This window comes from Larus michahellis, unplaced genomic scaffold (assembly GCF_964199755.1).
Source record: "Larus michahellis unplaced genomic scaffold, bLarMic1.1 SCAFFOLD_506, whole genome shotgun sequence".
In the NCBI taxonomy this organism is placed as follows: domain Eukaryota; kingdom Metazoa; phylum Chordata; class Aves; order Charadriiformes; family Laridae; genus Larus; species Larus michahellis.
The window spans coordinates 13,576-28,486 of NW_027436388.1; the positions used below are offsets into that span (position 1 = coordinate 13,576).

At 69.4% G+C, this 14,911-nt stretch overlaps 2 protein-coding genes across 3 annotated transcripts; both read left to right on the plus strand.

Moving 5' to 3' along the window:
- Positions 1–33: 33 nt before the first annotated feature.
- Positions 34–14,840, plus strand: IKBKG (inhibitor of nuclear factor kappa B kinase regulatory subunit gamma). Of its 2 annotated transcripts, none has more exons than XM_074571967.1 (12): positions 34–267; positions 2,446–2,681; positions 4,254–4,393; positions 4,481–4,525; positions 6,770–6,872; positions 6,973–7,082; positions 10,169–10,309; positions 10,410–10,506; positions 12,572–12,706; positions 12,802–12,929; positions 14,350–14,408; positions 14,524–14,840. In XM_074571967.1, the coding sequence occupies exons 1-12, from the start codon at positions 51–53 to the stop codon at positions 14,652–14,654; spliced, it is 1,542 nt and encodes a 513-aa protein (XP_074428068.1). In that variant the 5' UTR covers positions 34–50; the 3' UTR covers positions 14,655–14,840. The 2 variants fall into 2 exon arrangements, with proteins under 2 accessions (XP_074428068.1, XP_074428066.1); XM_074571965.1 differs by having other exon boundaries at positions 36–267; positions 4,478–4,525.
- LOC141737288 (uncharacterized) lies at positions 7,087–9,106 on the plus strand (the record flags this gene model as incomplete). Its single annotated transcript, XM_074571964.1, has 1 exon — positions 7,087–9,106. A coding segment is annotated over one exon (1,758 nt), but the record flags the coding sequence as incomplete, so codon positions are not given.
- Positions 14,841–14,911: the final 71 nt, after the last annotated feature.

Genomic DNA, 14,911 nt, shown 5'->3' on the forward strand with positions numbered 1-14,911 from the left:
GAGGAAGCGGCGGGGAGCGCGGCCGCCGGGGGCTGCCGGTGCGGCGGCCGATGAGCGGCGGGCGCGGGCGGCGGGCGGCGGGGATGGCGGTGGGCGGGGCCGGGCCGGGCCCGGGAGGCGGGGCCGAGGGCGGGGCCCCGGCGGAGGAGCCGGAAGCGGCGGCGGCGGCGGCGGCCGGGGCCGGGGGGGCGGCTGCGGCGGCGGCGGCGGCGGCGGCGGGGCCCGAGGTGCTGGAGCGGCTGATGGCGGAGAACCGGGAGCTGAAGGGTGAGCGGCGGGGGGGGGCACTGGGAGGGGAGAGGGAGGGGCACTGGGGGGCACTGGGAGGGGATTGGGGGGCACTGGGGGGGGACTGGGATGCACTGGGAGGGGACTGGGGGGCACTGGGAGGGGACTGGGATGCACTGGGAGGGGACTGGGACATAGTGGGAGGAGACTGGGGGGCACTGGGGGGGGACTGGGATGCAGTGGGAGGGGACTAGGACATACTGGGAGGGGACTGGGGGGCACTGGGAGGGGACTGGGATGCACTGGGAGGGGACTGGGACATACTGGGACGGGACTGGGATGCACTGGGAGGGGACTGGGACATACTGGGAGGGGACTGGGATGCACTGGGACGGGACTGGGATGCACTGGGAGGGACCGGGGGGGCACTGGGACAGGGCTGGGATGGACTGGGACATACTGGGAGGCGACTGGGACATACTGGGAGGGGACTGGGGGACACTGGCAGGGATCCGGGGGGACTGGGGGGCGCTGGGAGGGGAGTGGGAGGGACTGGGGGGGGGACTGGGGGGCACTGGGAGGGGACTGGGAGGGACTGGGATATACTGGGGGGGGGTCTGGGGGGCACTGGGATGGATTGGGATAGACTGGGAGGGGTCTGGGGGACACTGGGAGGGGACTGGGAGGGACTGGGGAGCACTGGGGTTACTGGGGGGTGTGGGGGGGGGGGCACTGGGGTTACTGGTGTGCATGGGGGGGGGTACTGGTGTCCCTGGGCTTACTGGTGGGTGTGTGGGGGGCACTGGGGTTACTGGTGGGTGTGTGGGGGGCACTGGTGTCCCTGGTGTCTGGGGGGGGGCACTGGGGTTACTGGTGTGTGTGGGCGGGCACTAGGGTTACTGGTGGGTGTCTGTGGGGGGGCACTGGTATCCCTGGGGTTACTGGGGTGTGTGTGTGGGGGGGCACTGGGGTCACTGGTGTCTGGGGGGGGGCACTGGGGTCACTGGGGTTACTGGTGCGTGCCTGTGGGGGGGCACTGGTATCCCTGGGGTTACTGGGGTGTGTGTGTGGGGGGGCACCGGTGTCCCTGCTGTCTGGGGGGGGGCACTGGGGTTACTGGTGTGTCTGGGGGGGGGCACTGGGGTTACTGGTGGGTGTCTGTGGGGGGGCACCGGTGTCCCTGGGGTTACTGGTGTGTGTGTGGGGGGGGGCACTGGTATCCCTGGGGTTACTGGTGTGTCTGGGGGGGGGCACTGGGGTTACTGGTGTGTGTGTGGGGGGGGCACTGGTGTCCCTGGTGTCTGGGGGGGGGCACTGGTGTCCCTGGTGTCTGGGGGGGGCACTGGGGTTACTGGTGTGTGTGTGGGGGGGCACTGGGGTTACTGGTGTGTGTGGGGGGGGGCACTGGTGTCCCTGCTGTCTGGGGGGGGGCACTGGGGTTACTGGTGGGTGTCTGTGGGGGGGCACCGGTGTCCCTGGGGTTACTGGTGTGTCTGGGGGGGGGCACTGGGGTTACTGGTGGGTGTGTGGGGGGGCACTGGTGTCCCTGGTGTCTGGGGGGGGGCACTGGGGTTACTGGTGGGTGTCTGTGGGGGGGCACCGGTGTCCCTGGGGTTACTGGTGGGTGTCTGTGGGGGGGCACTGGTGTCCCTGGGGTTACTGGTGTGTGTGTGTGGGGGGGCACTGGGGTTACTGGTGTGTGTGTGGGGGGGCACTGGGGTTACTGGTGGGTGTCTGTGGGGGGGCACCGGTGTCCCTGCTGTCTGGGGGGGGGCACTGGGGTTACTGGTGTGTGTGGGGGGGCACTGGGGTTACTGGTGGGTGTCTGTGGGGGGGCACCGGTGTCCCTGGGGTTACTGGTGTGTGTGTGTGGGGGGGCACTGGTATCCCTGGGGTTACTGGTGTGTCTGGGGGGGGGCACTGGGGTTACTGGTGGGTGTCTGTGGGGGGGCACCGGTGTCCCTGGGGTTACTGGTGTGTGTGTGGGGGGGGGCACTGGTATCCCTGGGGTTACTGGTGTGTCTGGGGGGGGGCACTGGGGTTACTGGTGGGTGTCTGTGGGGGGGCACCGGTGTCCCTGGGGTTACTGGTGTGTGTGTGGGGGGGGGCACTGGTGTCCCTGGTGCGTGCCTGTGGGGGGACGCGCCGGTGTCCCCGGTTGGGGGGGTGGCCCCCCGCGGTGCCCGCAGCCCTGACGGGGGGGCCGGGGGGGGGCAGGGGCGCTGCGGCGGGGCAGCGAGAGCCTGCGGGGGCGGCTGGAGGAGCTGCGGGGGCTGCGGGGGCTGTGGGGGGCCGAGCGGGAGCTGCTGCGGGGGAGGGCGGCCCAGGCCCGCGCCCTGGTCCAGCGCCTGCGCGCCGAGAGGGACGAGGCCACCCGCCGCCTGCGCCGCCTCGGGGACACCCTCGGGGACACCCTCGGGGACAGCCACCACGGGGACGACGCCACCACCGCGGTACGACACACGCCCCCCCCCGCCCCCCCCCACGTCCCTGTCCCCACGTCCCCGTCCCTGTCCCCCCACGTCCCCACATCCCCGTCCCTGTCCCCACGTCCCCATCCCTGTCCCCCACGTCCCCATCCCCATGTCCCCCTGTCCCCCCATGTCCCCATCCCCACGTCCCCATCCCTGTCCCCACATCCCCCTGTCCCCCCATGTCCCCATCCCTGTCCCCACATCCCCATCCCCACGTCCCCGTCCCTGTCCCCCCACGTCCCCGTCCCTGTCCCCACGTCCCCCTGTCCCCCCACATCCCCGTCCCTGTCCCCATCCCTGTCCCCCATGTCCCCATCCCTGTCCCCACATCCCCGTCCCCACGTCCCCGTCCCTGTCCCCCACGTCCCCGTCCCTGTCCCCACGTCCCTGTCCCCACGTCCCCCTGTCCCCCCACGTCCCCGTCCCTGTCCCCACGTCCCCATCCCTGTCCCCCCACGTCCCCCTGTCCCCCCACGTCCCCATCCCTGTCCCCATCCCTGTCCCCACGTCCCCATCCCCATCTCCACGTCCCCCTGTCTCCCCACGTCCCCGTCCCCACGTCCCTGTCCCCATCCCTGTCCCCACGTCCCTGTCCCCATCCCTGTCCCCACGTCCCTGTCCCCATCCCTGTCCCCATCCCTGTCCTCTCCCTGTCCCCACGTCCCTGTCCCCATCCCTGTCACCATCCCTGTCCCCTCCCTGTCCCCACGTCGCCGTCCCTGTCCCCGTCCCCATCCGTGTCCCCCCACGTCCCCATCCCCATGTCCCCCTGTCCCCCCATGTCCCCATCCCTGTCCCCTCTGTGTCCTGATGTCCCCATCCGTGTCCCCTCCCCGTCCCCCCCCACGTCCTCTCCCCGTCTGTGTCCCCGTCCGTCTCCCCTCCGCGTCCCCATCCCTGTCCCCGTCCCTGTCCCATCCCTGTCCCCGTCCCTGTCCCCACGTCCCCCCCATGTCCCCATCCCTGTCCCCCTCCGTGTCCCCTCCACGTTCCCCTGCGTCCCCATGTCCCTCTCTGTGTCCCCACCCGTGTCCCCTCTATGTCCTCATGTCCCTTCCGTGTCCCCGTGTGTCCCCCTGTTCCCCCATGTCCCCATCCGTGTCCCATCCATGTCCCCCCGTGTCCCCATGTCCCATCCACGTCCCGTCCATGTCCTGATGTCCCCATCCGTGTCCCCACGTCCCCCCTCTGTGTCCCCACCCGCGTCCCCTCCGTGTCCTGATGTCCCCAGCCGTGTCCCCATCCCTGTCCCCCTCCCTGTCCCCACGTCCCCCTGTGTCTCCATGGCCCCATCCGTGTCCCCACCCGTGTCCCCTCCCCATCCGTGTCCCCTCCGTGTCCCCATGTCCCCACCCGTGTCCCCTCCGTGTCCTGATCTCCCCCTCCCTGTCCCCATCCGTGTCCCCTCCCTGTCCCCGTGTCCCCTCCCTGTCCCTCTAGGTGTCCCCACACACCCCCCCCCCCGGTGTCCCCGCGTCCCCCCCGCGTCCCCCGTGTCCCCGCGTCCCCCCCGCGTCCCCCCCACGTCCCCACGCCCCGCGCTGTCCCCAGCCCCCCGAGGGGCCGCAGGAGGAGGCGCCGGCGCCGAAGGACCCCCCCAGCCCCCCGTGTCCCCCCCGCAGCCGGGAGCACGACGGCCCCGGGGACCCCCAGCCCCCCCGGGGGGACCCCGACGCCCCCCCGGACCCCAGGTGAGCCCCTCCCCCGCCTCCGGGGACGCCCCGCGATGTCCCCAACCCCCCCCCCCCCGCGGTGACGGTCCCTTTTGTCCCCAGCAGCCCCATGGAGCAGCTGAGGCAGCGGCTGGCGGCCACCGAGGCTGAGTGAGTGCGGGGACACCCTGGGGACACCCTGGGGACACCCTGGGGACACCCTGGGGACACTGGGGGTGGCTCCTGGCCCCCTCTGGCCCCCTTGGGGACACGGGGGTGGCGCTTTGGGGACACTGGGGGGGGCTCCTTGTGTCCTTGGGGACACCTTGGGGACACCGGGGTGGCTCCTTGTCCCCTTGGGGACACCGGGATGAGCCTTGGGGACACGGAGGTGGCTCCTTGTCCCACACTGGGTCCCCTTGGGGACACTGGGGGTGGCTCCTGGTCCCCTTGGGGACACCCTGGGGACACATTGGGGACAGGGGGATGACCCTTGGGGACAGCGGGGTGGCTCCTTGTTCCCTCGGGGATCCTTTGGGGACACCTTGGGGACACTGGGGTGGCTCTTTATCCCCTTGGGGACACCGGGGTGGGCTCTTTGTCCCTTTGGTGGCACTTTGGGGCCACCGGGACGACCCTTGGGGACATGGGGGTGGGCTCCTTGTCCCTTTGGGGACACCTTGGGGACACTGGGATGACCCTTGGGGACACTGGTGTGGGCTCCTGGTCCCATTTCACCCCCTTGGGGACACTGGGGTGGGTTCCTTGTCCCCTTGGTGGCACCTTGGGGACACTGGGACGACCCTTGGGGACACCGGGGTGGGCTCCTTGTCCCCTTGGGGACACCCTGGGGACACCTTGGGGACACCGGGGTGGGCTCCTTGTCCCCTTGGGGACACCTTGGGGACACTGGGATGACCCTTGGGGACACTGGGGTGGGCTCCTTGTCCCCTTGGGGACACCTTGGGGACACTGGGATGACCCTTGGGGACACCGGGGTGGGCTCCTTGTTCCCTCGGGGATCCTTTGGGGACACCTTGGGGACACTGGGGTGGTTCTTTATCCCCTTGGGGACACCTTGGGGACACTGGGATGACCCTTGGGGACACTGGGGTGGGCTCCTCATCCCCTTGGGGACACCTTGGGGCCACCGGGATGACCCTTGGGGACACTGGGGTGGGCTCCTCATCCCCTTGGGGACACCTTGGGGCCACCGGGATGACCCTTGGGGACACCACGGTGGGCTCCTTGTCCCCTTGGGGACACCCTGGGGACACTGGGGTGGCTCCTCGTCCCCTTGGTAGCACCTTGGGGACACCTTGGGGACACCGGGATGACCCTTGGGGACACCAGGGTGGGCTCCTGGCCCCCTTTTCCCCCCTTGGGGCCACCGGGATGACCCTTGGGGACACTGGGGTGGGCTCCTCATCCCCTTGGGGACACCTTGGGGACACCGGGGTGGGCTCCTTGTTCCCTTGGGGACACCTTGGGGACACCGGGACGACCCTTGGGGACACCGGGGTGGGCTCCTTGTTCCCTCAGGGATCCTTTGGGGACACCTTGGGGACACTGGGGTGGTTCTTTATCCCCTTGAGGACACCTTGGGGACACTGGGATGACCCTTGGGGACACTGGGGTGGGCTCCTGGTCCCATTTCACCCCCTTGGGGACAGCGGGGTGGGTTCCTTGTCCCCTTGGTGGCACCTTGGGGCCACCGGGAGGACCCTTGGGGACACGGGGGTGGGCTCCTTGTCCCGTTGGTGGCACCTTGGGGACACCGGGATGACCCTTGGGGACACTGGGGTGGGCTCCTCATCCCCTTGGGGACACCTTGGGGCCACCGGGATGACCCTTGGGGACACCGGGGTGGGCTCCTTGTCCCCTTGGGGACACCCTGGGGACACTGGGGTGGCTCCTCGTCCCCTTGGTAGCACCTTGGGGACACCTTGGGGACACCGGGGTGGGCTCCTGGCCCCCTTTCCCCGCCTTGGGGCCACCGGGACGCCCCTTGGGGACACTGGGGTGGGCTCCTCATCCCCTTGGGGACACCTTGGGGACACCGGGGTGGGCTCCTTGTCCCCTTGGGGACACCCTGGGGACACCGGGGTGGCTCCTCGTCCCCTTGGTAGCACCTTGGGGACACCTTGGGGACACCGGGGTGGGCTCCTGGCCCCATTTCCCCGCCTTGGGGCCACCGGGACGCCCCTTGGGGACACGGGGGTGGGTTCCTCGTCCCCTTGGGGACACCCTGGGGACACCGGGGTGGGCTCCTGGCTCCCTTTCCCCGCCTTGGGGCCACCGGGACGCCCCTTGGGGACACGGGGGTGGGTTCCTCGTCCCCGGGGGGTGGCGTGTCCCCCCCCCCGCCGTGGGGGCGGCGTGCCCGGCGCGGGGAGGGGACACGCTGTGTGACAGGCTGGCGGCGGCGCGGGGGACGGCGGCGGCGGCGGAGGAACGGGCGGCGGCGGCCACGCGCGAGGCCGAGCTGCAGCTCCGGGCCCTGAGGCGCCAGCTGGAGGTAGGACGGGCTCGGGGACACCTCGGGGACAGGTGGTTTTTTTTCGGGGGGGGGGACACGGGGACAGCACCCGGGAGGTGACGCGGGTGTCCCCGAGCAGCAGGACAAGGCGTCGGTGAAGGCGCAGGTGACGTCGCTGCTGGGGGAGCTGCGGGAGAGCCAGGGCCGGCTGGAGAGCGCCCGCCGGGAGCGGGACCAGCTGCAGCACAGGTGGGACGCGGCCCCGCGCGGGTGGCCCCACGGTGGCCCCACGGTGGCCCCAAAAGATCCCCAAAGAGTCCCCAGAGTGGCCCCAAAGAGTCCCCAAAGTGGCCCCACGGTGGCCCCAAGGTGGCCCCAAAAGATCCCCAAAGAGTCCCCAGAGTGGCCCCAAAGAGTCCCCAAAGTGGCCCCACGGTGGCCCCAAGGTGGCCCCAAAAGATCCCCAAAGAGTCCCCAGAGTGGCCCCAAAGAGTCCCCAAAGTGGCCCCACGGTGGCCCCAGAGTGGTCCCAGAGTGGCCCCAAAGTGTCCCCAAAGCGTCCCCAGAGTGGCCCCAAAGAGTCCCCACGGTGTCCCCAAGGTGGTCCCAGAGTGGTCCCAGAGTGGCCCCAAAGAGTCCCCACGGTGTCCCCAAAGAGTCCCCAAAGTGGCCCCACAGTGGCCCCAAAGAGTCCCCACAGTGTCCCCAAGGTGGTCCCAGAGTGGTCCCAGAGTGGCCCCAAAGTGGCCCCAAAAGATCCCCAAAGAGTCCCCAAAGTGGCCCCAAAGTGGCCCCATGGTGTCCCCAGAGTGGCCCCAAAGAGTCCCCGAAGTGTCCCCAAAAGATCCCCACAGTGGCCCCAAAGTGGCCCCACGGTGGCCCCAGAGTGGCCCCAAAGTGGCCCCAAAAGATCCCCAAAGAGTCCCCAAAGTGGCCCCACGGTGTCCCCACGGTGTCCCCAAAGCGTCCCCAGAATGGCCCCAAAGAGTCCCCAAAGAGTCCCCACAGTGGCCCCACGGTGGCCCCAAAGTGGCCCCACGGTGGCCCCACGGTGTCCCCATGGTGGTCCCAGAGTGACCCCAAAGTGGCCCCAAAAGATCCCCACAGTGGCCCCAAAGTGGCCCCACGGTGTCCCCAAAGCGTCCCCAAAGTGGCCCCAAAAAGTCCCCAAAGAGTCCCCACAGTGGCCCCACAGTGGCCCCACAGTGTCCCCAGAGTGGCCCCAAAGAGTCCCCACAGTGGCCCCAAAGAGTCCCCAAAGTGGCCTCACGGTGTCCCCATGGTGGTCCCAAAGTGGCCCCAAAAGATCCCCAAAGAGTCCCCAAAGAGTCCCCACAGTGGCCCCACAGTGTCCCCAAGGTGGCCCCAGAGTGGCCCCAAAGTGGCCCCAAAAGATCCCCAAAGAGTCCCCAAAGTGGCCCCACGGTGTCCCCACGGTGGCCCCAAGGTGGTCCCAGAGTGTCCCCAAAGTGGCCCCAAAGTGGCCCCAAAAGATCCCCAAAGAGTCCCCATGGTGTCCCCACGGTGTCCCCAGAGTGGCCCCACAGTGGCCCCAAAGTGGCCCCATGGTGGCCCCACGGTGTCCCCAAGGTGGCCCCAGAGTGGCCCCAAAAGATCCCCAAAGAGTCCCCAAAGTGGCCCCAAAGTGGCCCCACGGTGTCCCCACGGTGTCCCCAAAGTGGCCCCATGGTTTCCCAAAGCATCCCCACAGTGGCCCCAAAGAGTCCCCAAAGTGTCCCCACAGTGGCCCCACGGTGGCCCCAAGGTGGTCCCAGAGTGGCCCCAAAGTGGCCCCAAAAGATCCCCAAAACATCCCCAAAGAGTCCCCAAAGTGGCTCCAAAGCGGCCCCAAAGTGGCCCCACGGTGTCCCCACAGTGGCCCCACACTGTCCTCGAAGCAGCCCCAGAGTGTCCCCGAAGCGTCCCCACGGTGTCCCCACACTGTCCCCAGAGTGGCCCCGAAGTGGCCCCAAAAGATCCCCAAAGAGTCCCCAAAGTGTCCCCACAGTGACCCCAAAGCGGCCCCAGAGTGTCCCCAAAAGATCCCTGAAGTGGCCCCAGAGTGGCCCCAAAGTGTCCCCGAAGTGGCCGCAGAGTGTCCCCAAGGTGTCCCCAAAGTGGCCCCAAAGTAGCCCCACACTGTCCCCGAAGTGGCCCCACAGTGGCCCCAAAGCAGCCCCGAAGCGGCCCCAAAGCGGCCCAAAAACATCCCCAAAGTGGCCCCGAAGTGTCCCCAAAGTGTCCCCAAAGGGAGGTGTCCCCGAGGCAGGGGCGGGGGGAGGGGGGTGACAGGGGGTGACACGAGGTGACGGGGAGGGACTGGGGGGGGGATGGAGGGGACGGGGGGTGGCGGGGGGGTGGCAGGAGGGGACAGGGGGGTGGCAGGGAGGGGACAGGAGGTGACAGGAGGGGGCAGGGGGGGACAGGAGGTGGCAGACAGGGGGGAGGTGACAGGGGGGAGGTGACAGGGGGGAGGTGACAGGAGGTGACAGGGGTGTCCCCCAGGGCGGTGGCCGCGGGGGGGAGGTGACAGGGGGGAGGTGACGGGAGGTGACAGGGGTGTCCCCCAGGGCGGTGGCCGCGGGGGAGCGATACCGGGGGGGGGGGGGGGTGACAGGGGGGAGGTGACAGGGGGGAGGTGACAGGGGTGTCCCCCAGGGCTGTGGCCGCAGGGGAGCAGTGACAGGGGGGAGGTGACAGGGGGGAGGTGACAGGAGGTGACAGGGGTGTCCCCCAGGGCGGTGGCTGCGGGGGAGCGGTGCTGGGGGGGGGGGGGTGACAGGGGGGAGGTGACAAGGGGGAGGTGACAGGAGGTGACAGGGGTGTCCCCCAGGGCGGTGGCCGCGGGCGAGCGGTGCCGGGGGGGAGGTGACAGGGGGGAGGTGACAGGGGGGAGGTGACAGGAGGTGACAGGGGTGTCCCCCAGGGCGGTGGCCACGGGCGAGCAGTGCCGGGGGGGGGAGGTGACAGGGAGGAGGTGACGGGAGGTGACAGGGGTGTCCCCCAGGGCGGTGGCCACGGGCGAGCAGTGCCGGGGGGAGGTGACAGGGAGGAGGTGACGGGAGGTGACAGGGGTGTCCCCCAGGGCGGTGGCCGCGGGGGAGCGGTGCTGGGGGGGGGGGGGTGACAGGGGGGAGGTGACAAGGGGGAGGTGACAGGGGTGTCTCCCAGGGCGGTGGCCGCGGGGGAGCGGTGCCGGGGGGGGAGGTGACAGGGGGGAGGTGACAGGAGGTGACAGGGGTGTCCCCCAGGGTGGTGGCCACGGGCGAGCAGTGCCGGGGGGAGGGGTGACAGGGGGGAGGTGACAGGGGGGAGGTGACAGGGGTGTCCCCCAGGGCGGTGGCCGCGGGCGAGCGGTGCCGGGCGCTGGAGGAGGCGGCCTCGGGCCACGCGCTGCAGCTGGACCAGCTGCGCCTGCAGGTGACCAACCTGGAGGCCGCGCTGCGGGTGGAGCGTCAGGGGGCCACCGAGGAGAAGTGAGTGACGACGGTGACACCGGAGGGGGGGGGGGGGTGACACCCCCCGTGCCACCCGTCCCCCCGACGTGTCCCCGTCGTTGTGTCCCCCCCCCGCCAGGCGCAAGCTGGTGCAGCTGCAGGTCGCCTACCACCACCTCTTCCAGGAGTACGACGCCCACATCAAGGCCAGCCTGGAGGGGGACAAGCAGGGACAGGTTGGGGACGCGTTGGGGACGCGACACCCCCCCCCCCCCTTGTCACCTCTTCCCCCCGCCCCCGGCCCCCAGGGTGGCCTTTGGGACAGCCCGGGGCACCCCCTCGGTGGCGCCGGGGGAGCCGTGGGGGGACACGTTTCGGGAGGGTGACGGGGAGGTGGCCCGTGGGGACGCTGGGGTGGCCCTTGGGGACGCTGGGGTGGCCTCTTGTCCCCTTGGGGACACTGGGGTGGCCCTTGGGGACACTGGGGTGGCTCCTTGTTCCCTTGGGGACACTGGGGTGGCCCTTGGGGACACTGGGGGTGGCTCCCGGCTCCGTTTACATCCCCTTGGGGACAGCGGGGTGGCCCTTGGGGACACTGGGGTGGCTCCTTGTCCCCTTGGGGACACTGGGGTGGCCCTTGGGGACACTGGGGTGGCTCCTTGTCCCCTTGGGGACAGCGGGGTGGCCCTTGGGCACACTGGGGTGGCCTCTTGTCCCCTTGGGGACACCAAGGTGACCCTCAGGGACCCCAAAGTGCCCCTTGGGGACAGTGGGATGGCCCTTGGGGACACTGGGGTGGCCTCTTGTCCCCTTGGGGATGCTGAGGTGACCCTTGGGGATCCCAAAGTGCTCCTCGGGGACACCAAGGTGACCCTTGGGGACCCCGGGATGGCCCCTGGGGACACTGGGGTGGCCTCTTGTCCCCTTGGGGACACTGAGGCGACCCTTGGGGACACAGGGATGGCCCTTGGGGACAGCGGGGTGGCTCCTTGTCCCCTTGGGGACCCCGAGGTGCCCCTTGGGGACAGCGAGGTGACCCTTGGGGACACGGGGATGACCCTTGGGGACACCGGGGATGGCTTCTTGTCCCCTTGGGGACCCCAGAGTGCCCCTTGGGGACATGGGGATGGCCCTTGGGGACACCGGGGGTGGCTCCTTGTCCCCTTGGGAACCCCGAGGTGCCCCTTGGCGACGCGGCGATGGCCCTTGGGGACAATGGGGTGGCTCCTTGTCCCCTTGGGGACCCCAAAGTGCCCCTTGGGGACACCGAGGTGACTTTTGGGGACACAGGGATGGTGCTTGGGGACACTGGGGGTGGCTCCTTGTCCCTTTGGGGACCCCGAGGTGCCCCTTGGGGACACGGGGATGGCCCTTGGGGACACCGGGGGTGGCTCCTTGTCCCCTTGGGGACCCCGAGGTGCCCCTTAGGGACCCAAAGTGCCCCTTGGGGACCCCGGGATGGCCCCTGGGGACACCGGGGGTGGCTCCTTGTCCCCTTGGGGACACCGAGGTGACCCTTGGGGACAGAGGGATGGCCCTTGGGGACACTGGGGGTGGCTTCTTGTCCCTTGGGGACACTGGGATGGTTGTTGGCGACGCGGCGATGGCCCTTGGGGACACTGGGGGTGGCTCCTTGTCCCCTTGGTGACACGGCGATGGCCCTTGGGGACACCGGGGGTGGCTCTTTGTCCCCTTGGGGACCCCGGGATGGCCCTTGGGGACACCGGGGGTGGCTCCTTGTCCCCTTGGTGACACGGCGATGGCCCTTGGGGACACCGGGGGTGGCTCCTTGTCCCCTTGGGGACACCGGGGTGGCCCTTGGGGACACTGGGAGTGGCTCCTTGTCCCCTTGGTGACATGGGGATGGCCCTTGGGGACACTGGGGGTGGCTCCTTGTCCCCTTGGGGACCCCGGGATGGCCCTTGGGGACACTGGGGGTGGCTCCTTGTCCCCTTGGGGACCCCGGGATGGCCCTTGGGGACACTGGGAGTGGCTCCTTGTCCCCTTGGGGACCCCGGGATGGCCCTTGGGGACACTGGGGGTGGCTCCTTGTCCCCTTGGTGACACGGCGATGGCCCTTGGGGACACCGGGGGTGGCTCCTTGTCCCCTTGGTGACACGGCGATGGCCCTTGGGGACACCGGGGTGGCCTCTCGCCCCTTGGGGAACCCCGGGGGATGGCCCCCCGCTCCCCACCCCCCAGCCCTCGGGGACCCCGGGGTGGTGGTGGTTTGGGGGGGGGGGGGGCTGACCCTTGGGGTGCGGGTGACGCCGGTGACGGTGACGGTGGCACCGGTGGCAGCTGGCGGAGGCGCGGGGGCGGCTGCGGGCGGCGGAGGAGGCGCTGGCGGCCAAGCAGGAGCTGATCGACAAGCTGAAGGCGGAGGCCGAGCAGCAGCGAGCGCGGCTGGAGACCATCCCCGTGCTGCAGGCGCAGGTCCGGGGGGGGGGGGGGTTAAAGGTGACAATGACAACCCCCCCACCCCCCCCAGAGTGTCACAACGCCGCTTTTTTTGTCCCCCCCCCGGGAAGGCGGACATCTACAAGGCGGATTTTGCGGCGGAGCGGGCGGCGCGGGAGCAGCTCCACGCGCAGCGCGAGGCCCTGCAGGACGCCCTGGCCCAGCTCCGCCTGCGCCTGGAGGCCGAGGCCGCCGCCAGGTGGGTGTTTGGGGAGGGGAGGGGAGGGGGGGGGACACACACACACACCCACCCCCCCCAAAAACCCACCCCCCCCCCGGGACCCCAAAACCCCCCCAAAAACTCCTGCCCCCCCCCCCCGCCCCTTCTTGTGCTTCACCGTCGCGTCGCCGAAGCCCCAAAAGCGACACTAAACCCCCCCAAAAGTGACACTAAACCCCCCCAAAAATGTACCCCGGGGACACCAAAAACCCCCCCCGGACCCCAAAATTCCTCCCCCCTCAAGGACCCCAAAACCCCCCCCAAAAACTCCTGCCCCCCCCCCACCTTCCTGTGTTTCATCGTGTCCCCAAAAGTGATACTAAAACCCCCAAAATTGACACTAAACCCCCCCAAAAATGTAACCCGGGGACACCAAAACCCCCCCCGGGACACCAAATCCCCCCCCCTTGAGGACCCCAAAATCCACCCCCCCGGACCCCAAAACCCCCCCCAAAAACTCCTGCCCCCCCCCCACCTTCCTGTGTTTCATCGTGTCCCCAAAAGTGATACTAAAACCCCCAAAATTGACACTAAACCCCCCCAAAAATGTACCCTGGGGACCCCCAAATCCCCCCCCGGGACCCCAAAATCCCCCCCCCCTCAAGGACTCCAAAATCCCCCCCCCGGGACCCCAAAACCCCCCCCCAAAAACTCCTGCCCCCCCCCACCTTCCTGTGTTTCATCGTGTCCCCAAAAGTGATACTAAAACCCCCAAAATTGACACTAAACCCCCCCAAAAATGTACCCCGGGGACCCCCAAATCCCCCCCCGGGACCCCAAAATTCCCCCCCCCTTGAGGACTCCAAAATCCCCCCCCCCCGGACCCCAAAACCCCCCCAAAAACTCCTGCCCCCCCCCCCCCCAAGCCTTCTTGTGCTTCACCGTCACGTCGCCAAAGCCCCAAAAGTGACACTAAACCCCCCCAAAATTGACACTAAACCCCCCAAAAATGTACCCCGGGGACCCCCAAATCCCCCCTCCTCCGAGGACTCCAACCCCCCCCTCAAAGACCCCCAAACCCCCCCAAAAAACTCCGCCCCCCCCCCAACTTTCCTGTGCTTCATCATGTCCCCAAAGCCCCGAAAAATGACACTAAACCCCCCCAAAAATGTACCCCGGGGACACCCAAAACCCCCCCAAAGACCCCAAAATCCCCCCCCGGGACCCCCAAAATCCCCCCCCTCCAAAAAACCCCCCGCCCCCCCCCGTCCTTCCTCCGTCTCTCCCCTCGGCTTCACCTAAGACACCCCCCCCCCCCGCAAAAACCTTCCTTAACCCTCCCCAAATTTACCCGAAATCCCCCCAAAACGTGCCTGGACCCCCCCCCACTAAAATCCTCCCCCCCCCCAAAAAAAATTCCCACGTGTGTGTCCCCCCCCCCCCCCGAAAAATCCCGCAGGATCCGCATGGAGGAAATGAGGAACCGGCACTCGGAGCTGCGGCCGCCGGCGGGGGGGGGTGAGTTGTTTTTTGGGGGGTGGGGGGGGGAAAACCCCTCCCCAGCCCCAAAACGCAGCCGCGGGGGGGGTCGTACGGGGGGGTGACGGCGTTCCCCTCCCCCCCCCCACCTCAGGTTTTGGGGGGCTGCCCCCCCCGCCCCGCGCCCCCCCCGAGGAACAGCCCGATCTCTGCTGCCCCAAGTGCCAGTACAAGGCCCCCGACATGGACACCCTCCAGATCCACGTCATGGATTGCATCAAATGACCCCCCCTCCCCCAAAAAAACCCCCCCCCCGCAAACCCTGGGAGGGGGGGGGGGGGGGCTACCCCCAAATCGGGGGGGGTGGGGGGAAAAACACCCCCCAAATTGGGGGGAAAAACACACCCTCCCCCCCCCTCCGAACTCGGCGGCGGGAGCCGCCAAATTAAAAATCGTCCCAATCGCGCTTTATTACCCCGTTTTTTTTGACACCCCCCCCTCCAAAAATCTTTGAGGGGGGCACCACAAACGCCCCCCCCCCC

What these genes read in the sequence shown, in the direction of transcription:
- IKBKG (XM_074571965.1), top strand. Translation starts at nt 51, where the DNA reads ATGAGCGGCGGGCGCGGGCGGCGGGCGGCGGGGATGGCGGTGGGCGGG. An exon ending in CTGGCGGCCACCGAGGCTGA is followed by an intron (nt 4,526 to 6,769) that starts GTGAGTGCGGGG and finishes GCTGTGTGACAG; the next exon opens with GCTGGCGGCGGCGCGGGGGA. An exon ending in CAGGGGGCCACCGAGGAGAA is followed by an intron (nt 10,310 to 10,409) that starts GTGAGTGACGAC and finishes CCCCCCCGCCAG; the next exon opens with GCGCAAGCTGGTGCAGCTGC.